General features: G+C 38.6%; 1 protein-coding gene across 3 annotated transcripts in view; it reads right to left on the reverse strand.

Moving 5' to 3' along the window:
* The window catches only part of Lancl2 (LanC like glutathione S-transferase 2), a 68571-nt gene that overhangs the window by 14609 nt on the left and 33061 nt on the right, over nucleotides 1-20901 (reverse strand). For all 3 annotated transcript variants that reach the window (XM_003470108.5, XM_063234326.1, XM_063234327.1), the window contains 5 exons: nucleotides 10931-11048; nucleotides 8534-8741; nucleotides 7597-7744; nucleotides 6437-6583; nucleotides 2320-2502 (listed from right to left, as the gene is read on the reverse strand). In XM_003470108.5, the coding sequence (XP_003470156.1) occupies nucleotides 2320-2502; nucleotides 6437-6583; nucleotides 7597-7744; nucleotides 8534-8741; nucleotides 10931-11048 (804 nt within the window). The remainder of the gene's footprint in view (nucleotides 1-2319; nucleotides 2503-6436; nucleotides 6584-7596; nucleotides 7745-8533; nucleotides 8742-10930; nucleotides 11049-20901) is intronic.

The following is a 20901-nucleotide window of genomic DNA, read 5'->3' on the forward strand; positions in this document are numbered from 1 at the left end:
TATTTTTCAAATACTTGAAAACTTTGTCTCCATAATCATACTTAAAGAACTTCTGATTTTACATGCAAGACAATAAACTGTAAAAGCTTGTTATATAAAAATTATAAACATTTCCTAGTCAGTTTTAAGATACAGCTCTTATGAACTGGACATTCTTAAGTAACTATAACTTGAGAGAAAGCAGTCTTGAGTTGTGTTCATCTCTCTGGGTCCCTGCCCTTGCCTAGGTCACACACAAATTCAGTCCCTCCAACTTACTTACTAGACAGAGTGCACAGGTCCAGCTCATGGTGTATGCACCCCGCAACAGGAAGGTGCAATATAAACTTATTTCCTGCAATTCATACTGTAAAGACATTTTTTACCATTAAATGGACAACTGGATTATTTAAACATTTGAAAGTTACCACTGATGCCTTTCCAATCTCCGAAGATTCTGATAATCTTCACTTTCCTCATGTTTAGTGTATTAATGTAGAGGACAAAATCAGGTCTGAATCAGTAAGTATGGGACCTTAACAGTTCTGGCTATTGCCAGGCTATTTCCAAACAGGAGAGATTTCTGTTCTGGAATCAATGACGGAGAGGAGGTATTCACGTGGGATCTGGGCAGAGCCCTGCAAGAAGAGCCAGTCCTCTGTATAACATGGAGATGCCTGCCACCAGGTGAACCTGGGGGTGGGGGTGGGGCACAGGCAGCAGAAACTGTTGGCAGGGCCAGTGGGAAAGGAGTTGCCCAGAATGGAGGTCCTCACAGGGCATGCTGGAGCAGAAGCAGCACTCACCTATAAAGGCTGGTTGGTGTCTTTAAGTGGGGAGGGGAAAAGAGCTCCACAAACAAAAGTTTCTATCCTAGCATTTTTGCATCTGTTTGACTCTGAAAATGTTTTAGTTTATGCTGTCAATATTATGCATACATCCTACAAGGTTGGACATTTATAATACTACAGATATCACTGTGTCACTGCTCCAAAACTAGAAACAGAAGAGGTAATCATCTGAACAGAATTATGGATTACAAGGCAGTACCTGTGAAGAAGACGAATCACTAAGTACTTCTAATTCTGAAAAGATGTATTTCATTGTGCCACACTCTCAACAAACATCATGTTAATTCTTAATGTATGAGTCATACTATTTCAATATTTTTGGTGTTATTATTGAAGGACATCTAAAAAATTGTGAAAAATTAGTGTATATCATATAAGTTAGTTTCCCATAACTTTTTTGAAATAATCCATTATAGTTCCTAACAAAGGGAAAATAAAATTGATGCAGGTACCAATACTTTTGATTTTTTTATGTCAAAAGATGAATTCTGTTCTATTAATTCCACCTATTTCTCTGAAGTAGAGATTTGCCAAAATACTGTGGAATGAAGAATCATGGTGGTTATAGTTTTATTGACATGTGTATATCCCAACATCAATTATGTATTACAAGATAAATTAAATGGAAAATAAAAGGACAAACAAAGCATTGTTTATTTTCATAATAAGTCTTAGGGCAGAAATAAATAACACCCTTAATTCCATGCCCAATATGTCCTGAATTTACTAGAATTACAGCTGAAGGTATTGCTTACTTTCCCATAATGCCCAGATGCAGAAAAATGGGAGCACCGCTCCTGTTTCTTGGGAATAATTTTAAAGTCAAAGTCAAAAGCTCTTGAATGATTATATTCAACAATGGCTTATTTGTGCAAGAATGTAAAATGGTATGAAGACAACAAAATCCAACTGTGGTTATAATAGTGTCTGCTGCCTTGCTGAGTACTCCTATCACGAGAATGAAAAGCATTACTATCCCATCAGATGTATTTTTCTTTATATATGAATACAAATCCCATAAAAACACACTTGCAGCAGGAATCACAGGGATAAGTAATGAAATAAACAGACTTTCTATTTATTTTGTAAAAACACTCATTCTAAAAGGTTTATAAACTGGGCATGGTAGTAACACCTATAATCCCAGCATTCAGGAGGCTGAGGCAGGAGAATTGTTGAGTTCAAGACCAGCCTAGGCTAAAAAATGAGCTCAAGGGCAACCTGAATGGCATAGCGAGACCCCATCTCAAAAACACAAAAATAAATGAATGAATGAATGAATGAATAAATAAATAAATAAAAGGTTTATAGTGTGCAACCAAATAGGCTTCCCCAATCTAGCTGAAAGTGTGCTGCATACCTGTAGCCTGATGCTTGTACTACCAACAGAAACACTGGCTTACAGGCCTGTGAGCACGTGGTGTCAACAGCTGAATGCTGACCTCAGGGGCCTGCATAAGCACCTGGGCGACCATAGCTGAATACTGACCTTATAGGCTTGCATGAGCATGTGGATGACTCCAGGGGCACCATGGCACCAGTGCACCAAGCGATCTGTTTCATTGCTTAATGAAGATGGATAATTCCCAGATCGAAATTTTTTGTGGCGCACATAATCGATACTAGGCTTGACCATTTCTGTCAAGGTTTCTTGGTTGACTTTTGCTGCTGGCTTTAAAAAAACAAAACAAAATCAAACCTATTTTTTCTGAAGTTTCTTTTTAAAAAACTCATTGTATCAAGGCTAATAAAATAAAGCATCAATTATCTAAAATACAGAGGAACATATAAAGTTAAAATTAACTCAATTATCCAACTTTTTTAAGACTTAGGCAGGCCACATTTTTGTTTCAACTAATTTTGAAATCTTTCTAAAATATATTAGTGCTATAATGTATTAAACCTATTTTTTTTCTTGGATGAATCAGTACCAGCAACTTGAGGGCAAATCATCCAATACAATGAAGAGGGAGACCTGGTTGGGTCTCTAGTAAACCTAACACTATGAAAGATTTTATTCAATCGTTCTGCTTTGTCTAAATACTAGTCCTTGATTTCTTCCATGTGGCCAAATATTTCCCTCTTCCCATATCTGTTCACTGACTTTGCCACTTCAGGCAAATTATTTAACTTTCTTATCCTTATATGATAATCACAGCATTCAACTCCTGAGGTTGTTGTGAGGAGTAACAGAAAAAAATGCACACTTCATTCTCTCATCCAATAATTGGTCTTACTTCCTGAAAGCACTCATTAAATTTTACCTATTCAAACTTATTATATGATTTCTGTTAACATTTTACTATAGACACTGTTGTGGTCAGGGCTTGCAAGGGATCAGATTTAATATAGGAAACATACTTTATAGGAATTCTTTTATAATATTCACTAGAAAAGTCAAATGCAGAAGAGTGCAAGAGATCTGTCCATGCACTAGAGACCCAAACACTCCAGCTGAGGGCCTGAATCCCACAGCAATGTACTGCACAAGTCCAGTTGAAGACCTATTGTCCATGACAGTGTCCTGCACAAGTCCAGCTGGAAGCCTAGAGCCCACGACAATGTCTCATGAAAGTCTGTATCAAGGGTCTGTACTGGGAAGGCCCAAAGGCCAGTGGTGGAAGCTAGAAAGTCTGTGCCACAGGATCTGTGCTAATGGGCTGAGAGATTCCCTGAGATTTTAAGCACGTCTTTTTATCTTATATTTTCACGGTGATAGGCACAGTGTGAAATTTTTTTTCCCTATCACTGGACGGCAACTTAATAGGTCCTTTCAATTTGGGGACTCACATCTTATAGTTCTAGGATATATTCTCTTACTGCATGTACTAAAATTCCTCCCCACCACTTAAGTGGTCTCCCTTACTTGATATCCTAAGAGACACTGGGCTTCTTGAATGAATTCTCTTATTTTTCATAATTTCCCCCCAATTGTTTATTTCTCTCTGATTTCTAAGATGTTTGACTTTGATTTCTAAACATTTTCAAAAACAAGTAATTCAGCTGAGTTTGATGGGATACACGTGTAATCCCAGAATTCTGGAAGTCTGAGGCAAACGATGGAAGTCTGAATCCAGACTGGGCAACATAGAAATTTCACGAGACAAACCTTGTCTCAAAATCTAAAAAATAAAAAGGGCTGAAGATGTTGCTCAGTATGAAGGTCCTGGGTTCAATCCCCAGTACCATAGGAAGAAAAATCAGTTATTCTATTTTTAACTTTCAAAAGCTATTTTTTTTTAATCCCTAAAATGTTTCTTGCTCCTTGGATACAACAGTTTCTCTTGTTTGCCTAAAGATGTTAATTACAAGGATTTGACACTCCGTTTTCTTCTAGATTATATCTGCTTTCTGTTTCTCCCTTCCATATGTTTAGGTATCCCATCTTTCAGGCTAGAGGCTTTCCTGAGATGTCTGGTAATATTGTGGTTGTTGCTTTGTATTTTTGCATAGTCATACGCAGCCAACAAGATATACTTTGTTCATAGGAGAGATCTGTCTAATGGTAGAAATCACTTTAGGGGACTGGGGCAACACATTAATCAGGGTTTCACAGAGAAAAAGGGTCAAAAGGGTGAGTATATAGAGAGAAACAGGGTTGTTTTAAGGGATTCCTGGTCCATATGTCATCAGGACTTGAGTCCACAACCTGACTAGAGTGGCCGTGGGCAGACCAGCAGCAGCGCTGTATTTAAACAGCACATGAGTGACTTTCTTTTGAGCTAGTAGGCCACTTTCTACCCATCGTGGGCAGGGAGGAAAGAGACAGGGAGGTGACGAAAGGAGATACATCCTTTGAGGACCTGTTCCAAGTGACTTGCCTCCTTGGACCAGACCCCACTTCCTAATGGCAAGGCAGCTATAGCCCCCCATACATTCAATCACTTCCAAAAGCATTATCTGTGACTGTATGCGGCTTTTAGGGGATCTTCTCAATGTTTGTATAATGTCATCTTTCTCCTACTTTTGGTTTACATATGCATTGTCTGGGACTCAACATATTTTATAGTTTTATCAAAGAATTTAGGTTTGTGTTCTTCATTTTTCTTGTTGTTTGAAAGGACTTTCAAGAAAAAACTGTCTTTGTTCTGACACTGGAAAGCAGAGTTCTGCCTGACTGACATTTTAAGTTTCTGCATATCCTGTTCTGATGCTTTCCAAATGACAGCACGCAGTGGGCACCACTGCCACATGACTACCTGACCTCACAAGGGCACATGAACACCTTGAGGCAGGGAAGGGAAGTGCGAGTCAGCTCCTGAGTCAGCTCCACCACACTGTCCAACGTTCTGTAAAACTCCTGGGCACGTCTAAGTAAAACACTTGGCTAACAGTGTCCCACGTTCTTCATTTTAAAATTAGATTAGTGGAAAATCTCATGACTATTACTTCTCTCAAAGAAATTCCTCATGTGTAATAAGTCATACTAAATCCCTGGATCAAAACCACATTAGCATGTGGTTAGACACCATGATGTTGCCCTTTATGGGTATTATCATATTAACAATCAGTAGGTTCCTGACCTGGTGTTAAACCATTTTTCTGGAAAGACAGAGTGCTTACCATGATGGCTAACTGTGTATGTCTCTTGGTGGACTGTAGATGTCCAAACACATGATTTCTGGATGTGCCTATACAGATGCTTCAGATGACAGCAAATCTGAACTGCTGGAAGCAGTGAAGCACATGGCCTTTGCCAATGGCTGGCATCCAGTCTATTGCAGACTGAATGGAGTCAAAGGCCAAGAAGTAGGGAAGCTGCTCCTTCTTGCCCGAAAGCCTGAACTGGACATTAGCTTCGCCCTGCCCTGCACTAGTGTTACACCAACAGTTCCCCTGGGCCTCAGGCTGTGCATTCTGACTAGAGTTGCACCACAGCCTTCCCTCGCTCTCAGGCTGCCACGTGGTGGGCTGTGGCAATTCTCAGCCACCATACTGCATAAAGCTAGTTTCCAGAATAAGTGCTTCAAGGCGTGTGTATGTGTTTCTCTAGAGAACCCTGATGCATCAAATCTACAAACTGCAGAATAACATCATCATTTTAAAGTGAGATGGAATTTTGGTTATTTTGAAAATGTATAAGAAAATTCTCAAAGTACATGTATTAAGAAAATTCTCAATCAGAATATATTTTTTTACCTTCTACAATAATAAAGACAATTAATTATCAAAAAAAAGAGGCTTTGGTAGTATTAGATATAAATTTCCTGTTTTCCTTTAGGCAATAGTAGCATATTGTAATAGATTAAAAAATTTGAAGTAACATTTAAAAAAAGAATATATGGGCTCGTTAGTCAAAGACATATAAATTCCAACCTACATTCCTTGACTTATTAGAAATTTACTTTAATCAGCAGGACAATGACAGAAGAAAGGTAGGCAATGAGCAACAAATCTGGTACAAATCTACAAACAGAATGTACTCTTCAGAATTCACTGCTACCAGTTAACAGAGCAGAGTCTAAGCATCTATAATTCAAAGTAGGAGTTAGTCTCATTCAGCCTGCCGGCTTTGTGAGGAGAATTAACTTCCCATTCACAATGGATCTAACTGTACTGTAATTAATATGGCGGCTGCATTAGTGTTTCAGAGTATTGTCACTTACCTGCATTAACATGTAGTAGATGCCAGTCATGCCATGGGCTGCTCCAACATACTGCTTCCTGTGCCACTGATACAACAAGGGACAGCGCTCAGCTTTTCTTTCTTCCCTTGCCAAAGTCTTGCCTGATTCAATAATAGCACTGACTACCTGCAGAGATATTGAGACACATGAATCTAAAAAGATTACATGTATCCTATTTTGGTATAACTAACATTAATAATGTGTGTGGAGAGAGGTAAGGAAGGAGAGAGAGATATTAATCTAAAAAATCTTTGAATAGAAGCTAATAGTTCTATTTATGTTATAAATTAATAAGCAAAGGCAAAGAGGAATGGGAAGACAATGTCAGAATAGACAAAGATGTAAAGAAATCTAACCAAGTCACCAAAAGTTCATCGTATGAAAAGTTTACTGCACTTAAACAAACTTCCTAAATGGTTTCAGGTATTTTCTTTGCTCTGTCACTGCAATTTCTTCTCCAAAAGAATTCCAGGTAAGAAAGTTGGAGGAACTGGCTTCACTGATGAGGAGAGACTAACGAAACACAGTCTACTGTGGCATGAAAGATCTCAGATTAGAGGACTATCATCTCTAGCATGACTATCAGGTAAAGATACTATTGCTTCCTTATGCCCATACTTCTCTCATCCTTTTGGTAAAGCATGCCGAGTTTTAGCTAGGCATCTCTTGTAGAGGAGCCCTAACAAAGGAAGCTGTTTCTCCTCTACTTACTCTTTTTACCTTCCACAGCTGGCTATGGGTCCAAACCAACCCTGTCATGTAGATGAGGTATGTGGCAAGCACTGTCCAGTAAGACAGAAGAGGACAGGTCCCAGCCACACTGTCCTCATACATCTCACAAAAAGGAAACAATGATTCTAAATATTTGAAGTTGCTGTTGTCTGGTTCTAGTAAAACCAACTCAATCAATAAACGATGAAAAAAGTATAAACTTAACAAAATTCCCTCTGTACTATAAAATGTATAAATAAAAAAATTAAAAATTCCTGAAAACCAAAATAGCTATTGTAAAATTTTTATGAGATGCTTTAAAAAAATTAATTCTACCCACCAGCAGAGCCCATCTACCATCATAGGCCATCTATAAGGCTATGTAAATAGAGAGCTGTTAATGCCCACAGGTCATGATCCCACATTACCTCTTTAATAGCAGATTCGCACACGGTGCCTGGGCCAATCTCCGTGTTCAGGTACAGTAAGGCATATAGATACCCTGCCCGTCCATATAACAACTCATCAGGGAGCTCAGACTCCTGGCAGACAATGGTTCTATGCAACTGCAAAAGTCTAATGAACAAGAAAAATTCTGTTGTCCAGGAAATGATTAAAATAACTCTTCCTGACAAAGTTAAGTCACCTCATCACTTGGGGAATTATTTTTAAGTTTAAAATATGATTAAAAATATATAAACCCAGGAAATGGGTAAAACTTTTCCACTTTACTAATTCCTCTGTCAAATATAAAAGTTAAGAAAAAAAATTTCTGCTCAAAATTTGTCTGCATATGCATTCCAAACCATGTAATAGAAGAGATTTCATTCTGAAGTCCACCATTAGAAGAAAGTGATTTAAAATTACAGAAATGTGAGTGGACTCAAGAACGAGCCTGACTGCTTTGAGTTTTTGATGGATATTAGTTGACTGGCTCATGCTAGACACTCTCTGAGATCCTAGGAGGAGCCCTGATTTCTGCTTCTTCAAAACAAAGGTGCAATAAATGCACACACTTCATAACTGTTCCATCATTAGCATATCTAATCAGTTATTTAAGGCTGAATTTTGTCATTTTCCTGGTATGTAGGCTAGTTTTCACACATCAAAGGAAATTGCTTAGGAAATTGAATAAAGAATGTTGATTTTCCCCCCACCCCCAAATTAAGGGATCTTTTTGCTTGTAAAGAAACAGCATAGGGTTCCACCATTATAGTTAAGACTAACATACAAACCACTTCATTTTTTGGAGGGCCTTGTGTATAACAGTAGACTATTTACAAATAATTTCCTTTTGAATGCTTTCCTACTGAAAGAGCTTCAAATGAGAATTTGGAGAAAGCATTTCCAACTTTAAAAGCTCACTTTATGATGCATTCCTGGGACTCGCAGTCACTCTTGAGTTTATGATAGACCACAGCTCCGACTGCAAGCGGCCCGGCATCTCCACAGAGAAAAGTGACCCTGCGGCCATTCAGATTCCGAAGCGTTCTCTTGACATAATCCAGGGATCGCAGCAGGTGAGTCTGGTCACCAGTGACCCGGTGCAGCTGCAGGTATAGGAGGGCTATGCCTGGAATGAGCCCCACCAAACAAAAGCACTGTGAGCTTTCCTTTCACTTTTGGAGTACTCTCTCTTTTTTTAAAAATTTTATTTAAGGAGATAAAAAAAAGCAGAGAAAGGGTACAAGTTATACAGATTTACAGAAAAAAATGAACAGTAGGAAATCACTAGTTAATGGATTACATATTGTCATCTTAGAAATAATTGTTCAAGTCACAAAATTAAAGCTTGTAAAGTGGACATTCCAACAGTGAGACTGTAAACAGTTCTGTTCAATGATCCAATAAAACTCAGTGATATCATTTTCTATCTTATACACTTAAATATACATGCAGTTATATCATTTAGAGCACTTTCTTTTGTACAATGACAATTACACATTTTGGGTTTTGTTGCTCCCACAGTTCTTGGAGTACTCTCTTGTAATAACAAGAACCACATTCTTCTACGTAATCTCTGTATTTTGAAGGGGGCAATACAAAAATCCTTTTTCTTCAAAATGAAAACAAAACAGAAAACCAAGATATGGAAATTCGGGTAGAAAAAGACTTAAGTCAAATTTAAACCTACTCCCTTGCTAATTGTCCTAATGTAGTCGTCACTACATCTATATCTAATACAGAGTTACCAAAGTCCTCCCTTTCCTGGTTACCTTTTATTCATTTGCAGGGTGCACGCACCCTTCTTTGTATCTCAAGCAAATCTGGATCCTTTTCTTTGTATTTCTCATACATCATTTTCTCCTGCATTACCTCAAATTAAACAATTACTTTTCTGGATTTTATGCCTTCTTCCTAACTTTTATGTTCTTAAAAATTTTTTTGTTTTCTTTAGTGACCCATCCATCCAACTGACCAACTACCCAGTAATCACCTGCCATTTATGGAAAAAGCACAAGCTTCAGGGAGTCAACTACAAGAATGGATCCCAGAGTTCTTACTGTAATCGTTCTCTTTATTATACAGCTCTCTGGATGATTCTAACACATGACCAACTTGGAAACTAACTCTTGGGATTAAACACAACCCTTTTTTTCAACAAGAAGAGGAAATACTGTAAGTAAGATCATTAGGGAAAATGTTTTAAATGTTTTACTAATGGCATGTTATTTTTCAAGTATATTTTCCTTCCCAAAATATTCTTTGTATTTTACTTCTAACCAAAATATCTAATTTTATACTTAAGATAAATTTCTTGGACACTATAGGTCTATCTGGCCATGTAAGTCTGAAATATTTAATTCTAATGTCAATGTGTAAATGTTGTATTGATAAAAGGCAAACAATAAATGAAACATCACTAAAATGAATGTAAATATTAATACAAGGCCAGTATGTTTGGTTATGCATTGCAAAGCCAGGTATTAGTTCCTGGGGTCCCTAACATATATACCTGTGTCTATGCTATTTATTAACTAAACCATAAAAATGAAAATGATTCTAAATTTATATGCTAATCATTATTAGCAATTTAATCAGACTTTAATCCATTAAGTCTATCTTATTTCCTTTATAAACTCTGTCAACTATAATGTATAGTTAACTAGTAAAATAGTAAGAATATAAAGTTAAGGCAAGTGTATTTTGAAATTATGCTTTGTGGTATGAAGTATATTACTGGTAGCTTATAAACTTAAAATAGAAACCCTGATGTTTGTCAAACAGTCAAACTGAATACAAGTAGTAGAAGAAACAGATTGAAGAAAATCAAACACTTTCTCACAAGACTAAAGCAGTAACAATAGCAACAATAACAAAACCATATATTCATTTCTTATTGTACATTTTCATTATATATTAGGTTAAATAAGTAATCATATAAAAATATGACATACTATACATTATAGGTCAAAATTCTGGTAGAAAGTATTTCTTTAGAAATAAAGTTACAAAGCACCTTAGCAATGAAGACACAGTTCAAGACTCCAAAGGTATAAAACATTACCATTTTTTTAAAAAATTAATTTTTAAAATTTTTATTTATTTATTTTTGAGACATAGTCTTGCTATGTAATTCAGGCTAGCTTTGAACTCACTTTGTGTCCCAGGCTGATCTTGAACTTGTGGTGATCCTATCCTGCCTCAGCCTCCCGAGGGCTGGGATTATAGGCGTGCTCAGCACAAACTAAATTTTAAACCCTAAATTTTAAAAATTTATCTCATGATATATCTCATGATCCAAGAATAAAACATTCTCACCTGTCCAACCAGTATAAACAGAGCAATCATGAGGATCAGCTGTCTTCAGCCCTTCTTCCATTTGTTGTAGAAGATCTTTGATTTTGGTCTGGATCCTCCTAGTGAAATTTTGAATGATCTGAGAACCAAAAGAAGAGAGAAAATTAAATTTCACAAGAACAAGGACAATGTTGTAACAGTCTAAACTGCATGAACATAAAGACAGAAGTCATTTGTTGTGACCCATTTCAATGCCTCATTGACTTAGAAGGTCAGTATTTTAAGGAGATAATGCCTCTGATAGATTATACTTCTTAAGTAGGACCATGAACATTACCTACAGAAACCAAAGTGGAGAATGCAGAAACAAAAGAGATATTTAACTATACAAACATTTTTGAAAGGATTTTGCCCTAGATATGATATTACAGCAGTGCGAGGTGGGACCAAGGGATGTTTACCTTGAGGTCACTTCCCCCTTCCCCTAGGACAACTTCCTTTTCCTTCTACCAGTGGTGCGAAAAATGTCCCAATCAGCTGCACGACACCAATGCCCACCCTAAGTGCAAACCCCGGTCAGAGGTTATATGTATGTCTCCATACCCCACATCCTGATCAGAAGAGGCCTAGCCGTTTTTGGCCATGGAGCACTTTTCCATGTCCTTAAAATAAAGGTTACTATTTCTTTATATTCTTTTTACTCTTTCCTTGCGCTGAAAACTCTATCATTTGGTTCTCTGACCTTCAGGGCAGTGTGAATGACTCCTGGGGTCTCCCAGTTTGAGTCCTCCTGCTAATTCAGGGACCAGACCGTATCTTGGATTAATTCATTTCTCAACACGCGGGAGCTGCTCAACTTGTCGCCACCAGCCTACAAACACTGGCCTAGTTCATTTACTTCAGTTGAGCCAACTTCCGTCTGAGGGTTTCTCCGTGACTGTGGGCTGGGCTCATGCTGGACTATCCATTCTGTGCCTGGACTGAGGTAGCAGTTCTCACATTCCTTGGACAGTCCAAGGTAGAGCTGTTACTGTGGTCCTCTGGGATCCCGACCCTTGCCTTTTGGTGATGGCCAATGGGTTCAGGTTGGATCCGTTTTTAATCATACTTCCAAAATAGGTGACAATCTTTTTGGTTAGGCGTGATCTGGGACAATTTTCATGTTCCTTGTGGGAGGGCCAGAGCTCTTACCCCTTAAAACAAAGTTGTCCTTTTGGCTCACTTTTAATTTGGTCATGGGAAATACTGTTTCCTGTCCCCTGAAAAACACACGTCTGGGGTGCCTTGTTCATAACCCTGGTGCTCTTGGCCTCTAAAAAGCTACAAAAACCAAAAAGCTGATCTTTTATTTATTCTTTTGTCATGATGGTGACAAGTTGGCAGAAACCCTTCATCTTTAGGTCTTTTTTACTTTAAGGACGTGTCCTTTACTCACTCTGTCTTCTATGATGGCCCAAATACTTCTGGCTCACTCTGCTCCATCAGAATCTCTCCCTCTTCCCACACTCAGGATGTGGTTCCTGTCTTTACAGCTGCTCCCTGTATCTCTCATACCAAACCCCGCAGCCTTCTCAGCCAGAGGTTTCTTTGCCCCCTGTGCCATTCTCTCCTCCTCCTTCACCCACAATGGCCTCTAATCCTTCTCTTAGTGTCTCTCCCCAGTCTCCATCTTCTCAATCCCACCACCACGTGAGCAGTCTTTTCCATCGGAGGATTCTTTGTCCCTTTCCCCTGCATTACCATTTTCTCTGCTGGCTCACCATACATGGTCTCGGGTGTTTCAGCATTCTGGCAGGCTACATGGTTGCCAGTAGCCATGTTGCTGCAGCTCACGTGGAGGACAGCCACCATCTTGTGGCCCTCTGCCACATGATAGGGTGCCACCATCTTGCAACGGGTCTCAGGTCAATGGCCATCCCCTTTTGGCTCCTCCTGTGATCAACAACAGGCATCCTGTTGTGGGTCACATGATGACCAGCTGCCATTTTGTGTTCACTCACCTGTGGCCACCTGATAACACTGCTGCATGTCACACAGTAACCCGACAATAGCCTGTGTTTCCTTGTTGCATGGTGACGAGCAACCGTTTTATAGCCAATTATTGGATAACTGCCCACACACACCTGCCAGACAGATCTCTATTCCTGCTTCAGGAACAGGCTGGCCCCAAAAGATTAGCTAATATCTACATTCCTTTTTCCCTTTCTAAACTATCTCAGATTAGCCATAAATTAGGTTCCTTTCCTGGTATTCTTATTTCAAGAGATCTCTGTTAATTGATCTACAAAAAGGTTCACACTAGTCTATTATTATAGTTCAAATTGACCAAATATATTTGAGTGCACTCTGATTTTATAAGGTGATTTTCAGTCTATATATCTGTTGTCTGTTCATTTGCCTGCTATGTAAACAACTGTTTCTTTTTATTTGAGCTCAACAATTTTTTCCTCCTCTTTTATATTTTCAGATCATTTAATCAAGGTTATTTGTGTTACAGATTTAAAAAACATGTGTCAACCTAGGTTGCCAGCTGGTCAAAATGATGCTAAAATTGTTTAAACAAAATCCCTTGGGGTGAGGAGACATTGGACAGGACTTCAACTGATAAACAAGAAAGTGGCCATCTGGTAACTTTAACCAGCTCTTGTTCATTAACTGGAGGCCCCACTAATCTCCATAGCCTTATGGGAGACACCCCAACTAAATAAAATTCATATGACTAAGACAATTCATTGTTGCTGATCTGATGGTGTATTCATGCCTTCAAATGTAGAATTGCGACTGTTTATGATGACAAGTGTTTTTTTCAGGTCCAGACGTGTGCCTTTTTCTTGTGCTCCAGCCAGGAGATTCAGGTCAGACCAACACGAGGTCACCAGTCAAATGATAAGTTTTTTTAAAAAACTATGTAATGTATATATTATACTTAGAGATGCTTAAATAGTAAACAATTCAATGTCACAAATTTCTTCAGTGCTCAAATGTTAAAATACCCATGGTTAATAGAAAATAACAGTTCCATTTAATGTTCTATGTTAAGCTTTCTGCCTCTACTGCACTGTACTGTTATCAATCTTCTGGATGTCCAACAACTAAAATTAAGAGATAATTATAAATTCCTTTTGGATTCCTTTTGCTGGGATCCACCAGATCTTTTCCCAAAAAAAAGGTTATATGATGCAAGGGGTGAAAGCAATGAGACTGGCGCTGAGGCTAAGGCTGGAGCAGGGGCCAGGTCTGAGCCTTTCCCAGCCTGTCCGCCAGCCCTGGCTCAGCCTTCCACTGACTGGTGGATGCCGGGCATATTGGGGCCATAATTAACTACACTCAACTGGCGTTAAATGACACCACAGCTGATTTCTCTCCTAAATAAAAAGGTAAAATTAATAAAACAGGCCATCCTCCAAAAATCAGATGTCATTAGACATTCTAACAGCATAAGAGATACTTACATAATTGTAAAACGTTTATGTGTGTATGACAAATGAATGACATGTCAGTTTCTAAAATTCCCTGGACCTTATCCTTATCTCCTTATAGGAAGCCACTGCTAAAGTTATAATCATAAATATCCTGTTGATTGTATTATTTGACTTCTGCATACTTGATTCTTTGCCTTTGTCTCCTTTAGACTAAAGATAAAAACCTCTTTAGACCCAAGATAAAAACCAGATGTCTTGTGAGTATGGAAGAGACAGATACCTTCCACTGTGGGCCAGATCCCATGACAAAAGGCTAAACTTGTCATGGGATCTGGGAGACCTTCTTAACATGGCTTTTCATGTTTTCAACAACAGAAATAAAAATCAAAAGGAAAAATAACAATCTGATCTTTTAGCAGTGACATTTGGAGCTCTGAGACAGGTAAACTGATACAAGGTGGAGCTGTCTGAGCCTCTCCCGGACCATGCTTCAAATGCAACAAAGGATACTGGGCAAGAGAGTGCCCTAACCCCAACGTTCTTCTGGGGCCTTGCCCCTATTGCAATCTCAAAGGCCATTGGAAGAGCGACTGTTCTAGCTGCCAGAGAGCAGGTAAGCTATCCTCTAACTTGTTGCCCTCCTAGGATATCTCATCACCACCAGATTCATGGCTGACTGATCTACTTGGACTTGCTGCTGAAGACTGATGGGGTCCATAGCTCTCCATTAAGGTATCCGTCTCAGAGCCCCAAGTCCCACTGGAGGTCTCAGGTAAGACATTCTTTGTACTTGTGGACATAGAGGCCATGTACAGTGTTCTTCCTGAGTTTTCAGGCTGCTATATTAAGTCCTCAGTCTCTATAATGGGTGTTAACTGCTAGCCTATGCAGCCTTTGCAGACAGGGCCTATTCCATGCAGGTTCCAGACTCTCTTCTTCTCTGGTCAATCCCATAGTTTGAGATACCTCCAATCCCATCTGCACTATCCATGCCATGCCTATTTTAATTCATCTCAGGGATCATTCAATTTTTTCTTGTGTTCCCCAATATCCCATAGCTCCCAAACATTTGCAGGGACTTAAACCTATAATTAAGTGCCTTTTAGACAATGGTTTTCTTAAACCTGCCCATTCACCCTATAGTACTCCCATTCTCCCGGTACTCAAGCCTGAAGGATCTTATTGCCAAATGCAGGATCTTAGGGGTAATCAATAGTGCTGTTACTGCAGTCCACCCAGTGGTGCCAAACCCTTACACCATGGTCTCTCATATCCTTCCCTCCACCACTCACTTTACAGTTGTAGATCTTAAAGATGCCTTTTTTACAATCCCTCTACACCCTGACTGTCAGGATCTCTTTGTGTTTACATGGAGTGATCCAGACACTCTTAGGTCTCAACTTACTTGGACAGTGCTCCCCCAAGAGTTCAGGGATAGTTCCCACTTATTTGGCCAAGCTCTTGCTGCTGACCTTGAAGAACTTGATCTCAAATCTAGCACTCTCCTTCAATACATAAATGACCTTCTCTTATGTTCTCCATCCCATATGTCAGCCATACAGCATTCAGCTAGTCTCTTTAGACTTTGCCTGTGACTGAAGTTAAGGGCGATGGATTGATTAAATTGGCAAAGGAAATTTCAAGGCAATCAAATATCAAGTTGGTGGCACGGCTATTATTAAAAGCTTTTAGCCAAATTTATGATGCCAATCAAGAGCAAAGAGCCCAGGAGGATAATTTAAAACATTGTATATTTGGCCAGAAGGAAAACTCTGTGGACTGTAACATAGAGCTAAAACCTCAATTGATGAGAAAGAACAGAGAAATAAAAAAGATAGGCTGGGTCATCCTGGGAAGCAGTGGATCTTCACTTTTTACAGGCTCAAACCTCCAAAAGTGAGAGACTTTGCTCAGAGGAGAAAGCTGCAGGATGCCACACTCGAGTGGCAACAGAGGCCACAGGAAGTTTCAGCATGGCGGTGACAAGGGAATATGTTTTGCTTCACAATCAGGTTCAGTGAACTCAGTGATCCACGCACTTAACCCCCCCACAGTCAAGAGAGGAAAGCCTGGCTACTGCTCCAGCTGGCAGCAAACCTTGGCAGCATCCACATGGTGCTTGCTTTAGGTGCAAGGAAAAAAATTTTAGGGTAAGATGCTTCTACCCTGACTGCAAAAGGCCTGGGAGACCAAGCTGTATGCCCCTGAGAGGGCAATATATAAGGAAAAAGCCAAAGGTGCAGTGGAGACCTCAGAAGTTTGAAAAAGCCAGGAACATGGATCATCCAAGGAAAGCTGCAAAAAGCGAGCAGAGAGGATTTAAGAGAAAAGCTGAGGGAGCTGAAATCCCTGGAAATACCATGGGGATGGAATCACCCAAGCCTTTTGGAGCTTGCAGCCAGATTGCTTCCAATGCTGAGTATGGAACTCCAGGACTTAATGTTTTCCCTGATGGATTTTGGACTTGTTTTGGTTCCAATCCTTGGTAGTCTTATTTGTAGCTTTTGGAATGGTAATGTTTATCTTGTGCCTTTGCATTTTGGAAATGCTTAACCTTTTTTTCATTTGTACAGAGGGTTACAGTTAAGAGTTTGCCATAGATCTTGGAGGAGATTTGGACTTCTCAGCAATGCTGAAACTGTTACAACTATGGCAACTCTTGGGGTGGAATAAATGTCTTTCATAGAAAAGGATATATATGAGCCTTTGGGGGGCCAGGAGTGAAGTGTTGTGGTTTATTTAAATGTCTCTGCAAAGCCTCATTCAGTCATAGAGGCGACTGAATCTTGCATTTGTGACTGGTTTGTTGTCTAGTGCTCAGATTGGTGGTGAGTGTTTCACCTGCCAGGGGTGAAGCCAGGATAACAGTGGGAAGGAGGTGTGTCTTAACTTTTTTGCTTTCACTTTTGCTGTTTGCAGCAGCCAGGAATGGCTGTTCTGCCATGCCACAATGCCTCGGAGCCAACTGAGTATGGACTGAAACTTCCAAGAACTATAAGAAATAAACCTTTCCTTCCCTAACTTTGGGTGTCAGGTATTGTGTTTCAACAAAGAGTAAAAAGTAACTAACACAGATGGTTTGATATAATCTAGTAAGTGCCTGAAGCATTGCTCCTTTTTTTATACCTTCAATCTTTTTTCTCTTTATTTTTCATACTGGTTAATGTTTACTAATTCATTTTGAAGTTCATTCACTCTTCTATGTCAATCCAATGACATTTTCATTTCAGATTTTTATTAATTCTAATCACTTATAAGATTACTTTTATGTTTCTATTTCTCTACTGAGATTTCCTAGTTTTTTGTTTTTAATCCATTAAAAGCATACTTTGCTTTACTTCATGGATAATACTTACACAGTCACTTTACAGTCCTTATTTGCTAGTTTCACTATGTGGATCATTTCATGGTTGGATTCAGTTAAGTTTATTTATTGAAAACATGTGTGTCTTAGTTACTTTATGCTCGTTGCTGAGACAAAATACCTGATGCCCAAGTTGGGAAAGCAAAGGTTTATTTCTCACAGTTTTTGGAGGTTTCAGTCCACACTCAGTTGGCTCCCAGGCAGGCGGGCATGACAGGGCCGCCTTTCATGGCGGCTGCAAACAGCAAACAGGAACTGGCAAAGAGCAAGACACACCCTCTTTCTGCCATTACATCACATCCTGGCTCCACCCTAGGTGAGTGGAGCACTGACACCATCAATCTAAGCACCAGACAATGAACCAATCACAAATACACAACGCAAACTCATGAGGCCTGGGGGACAGAGACATAAACCATGACAATGTGCAAAGAAAACTATGCCACCCTAGATGTGCCTTTTTGACACAAGAAGCATTTTTTTTTTTTTTTTAATTTAAGAGGAAAAAGAGAAAAACACAAAACAAAACAAAGCAGTGTAAGGTTACATATAATACAGAACTACAAAAAAAAGCATAACAGTAAGAAATCACCTGTTAATAGATTACATATTATCATCTTGGAAATAGTTGCTCAAATCACAGTATCAAAGAATACAAAGTAGACATTCAAACAGAGAGACTACAAACAGCTGTGTTCAATGATCCAAAAACATTAATATAGTCAGCTATTCAACATCCCTATACACACTTGCTATTATATCCGTTAGAGCTCTTTTTTCCCCTTCCTCTCTTTTTACAACAAAATTTACACATTTTAGATTTTATTACTCCTTAGTTCTTATTACTTTTTTGGGGGGGGAGAATAAAGTCAAATATGGCAGAACAAAGCTGTCAGTGAAAACCAAGGATAGACTTAGCACATGATGTAGAACAGAGTATACGGTTATTAACAATAGTTATCAACGTTGTCTCTTGTTTCCTTAAAAAGATTTGTCTATCTCATTAGATATTATAAAGTTGGACAAAACAGTAGAGAACAAGACCAATAAAACTTAGACATTGTAAACATTACAGGACTTCCAAAGGAGACAATAGTCAAACCAGAATGGGCATCTTAGTGAATCTTACTGCCTTCAAAGTAGTTGCCTATACCCTCGGACCTGATACTATCCCACAGAATGGAACAGAGTCTAATCAGTCAAAACAAGATCGTGGGAGCATTACAGGACTTCAAAACAAGTTAATAGGAAATCGAAAAGAGTTACTATTATATATCCTAATTTTTTAAATTTTTCCCTTAATTAAAATAAACATAAGAAATAACTAAATAATTTTTTTAAAGAATAATAGTTACCATAGTGTCTGTCTTTTTCCTTGAGATATTTGGATAAAACTTCATATACTATAGCTTCAAATATTTCCATATCAAGAAGCCCGGAATAAAGCCTTTCTAATTAATAAGTGAAAATTTTATAAGGCTTCAAGGCCACATAATGGGGAATCATGATTGCCACATATTTTCATATATTTGAATCATTACTTACATTAGGGAAACTATTCGGTATTCATACATGCGAGATTGATTTATTTCACTTATGAGTATGGTCTCAAGCTGCGCCCATTTATTGATAAATATCTCAATGTGATCCTTCTTTATAGCTGAATAATATTCCATTGTATAGAAATACCACAACTTTTTTATCCATTCCTCAGTTGATGGACACTTGGGTTGTTTCCAAGATCTGGCGATTACAAATTGTGCTGCTATAAACATAGGTGCACATAAATCACTGTGGTATGATGCTTTCAGTTCTTCTGGGAATATGCCTAGAAGTGGAATAGCTGGAATAAATGGGATTTCCAATCCCAACTTTTTGAGAAACCTTCAGACAGACCTCCACAAAGGCTGTACCAGTCTACACTCCCACCAACAGTGCAGGAGAGTTCCTTTTTCCCCACATCCTCTCCAGCATTTGTTGTTGTTGGTTTTCTTGATCCTGGCCTTTCTTTCAGGAGTGAGATGGAATCTCAGTGTGGTTTTAATTTGCATTTCTCTGATGACCAATGATGATGAGCATGTTTTCATATATTTATTTGCCATTTGCATTTCTTCATCTGAGAATTGCGTATTCATCTCAGATGCCCATTTTTGGATTGGATCTTTGAATTTTGGAGGTCTGAGTTTTTTTAATTCTTTATATGTTTTAGACAAGAGTCCCTTGTCTGAGAGAGAGTTCACTAAAATCTTTTCCCAGTTTGTGGGTTTTCTTTTCACTATGCTGGAGATTTCTTTTGACATGCAGAAACTTTTTAATAAGATGTGGTCCCAGTTATTGATTCTGGGAAGTGTTTCCCGTGCGGTTTGAGTCCTGTTCATGAATTCTCTACCTACTCCTATGTCTCCAAGGTTTTTACCCACTTTGTCTTCCAATAGATTTAGTGTTTCTGTTTTAATATTCAGATCTTTGACCCATTTAGATTTTAATTTAGTACATGGTGATAGACATGGGTCTAGCTTTAGTTTTCGGCAAATGGAGAGCCAGTTTTTCCAGCACCATTTATTAAAGAGACTATCGTTCTTCCAGTGAACCTGCTTGGCTCCTTTATCAAAGATAAGGTGGTTGAGTGTGTTTGTAGTTGTGGTTGTATCTTCTAATCTATTCCATTGATCTTCGCCTCTATTTTGATTCCAATACCATGTTGATTTTACTACTGTTGCTTTGTAGTATAATTTCAAGTCAGGGATTGTGATGCCTCCTGCTTTGCCTTTGCTGCTTAGAATTGCCTTTGCGATTCTAGGTCTCTTCTGGTTCCAGATGAAATTTAGGAGTGATTTCTCTAGATCTATAAGGTATGTTGATGGTATTTCTATTGGGATTGCATTGAATCTGTATAAGAGTTTTGGGAGAATGGCCATCTTCACAATGTTTGTTCTTCCTATCCATGAGCAAGGGATGTCTTTCCATTTTCTGAGATCATCTTCAATTTCCTTTTTCAGTGTATTATAGTTTTCACTGTATAAGTCTTTCACTTCTTTCGTAAGAGTAATTCCTAAATATTTCATTTTTTTGCTTGCTAATGTGAATAGTCCAGTTTCTCTTATTTCCCTCTCTGTAATTTTGTTGTTCGTGTATAGGAATGCTATTGATTTCTGAGTATTGATTTTGTATCCAGCCACATTACTGAATTTATTTATTGTATCTAA

Source organism: Cavia porcellus, unplaced genomic scaffold, assembly GCF_034190915.1.
Source record: "Cavia porcellus strain 051 isolate PalLab524CR breed Dunkin Hartley unplaced genomic scaffold, mCavPor4.1 scaffold_23, whole genome shotgun sequence".
Lineage (NCBI taxonomy): Eukaryota > Metazoa > Chordata > Mammalia > Rodentia > Caviidae > Cavia > Cavia porcellus.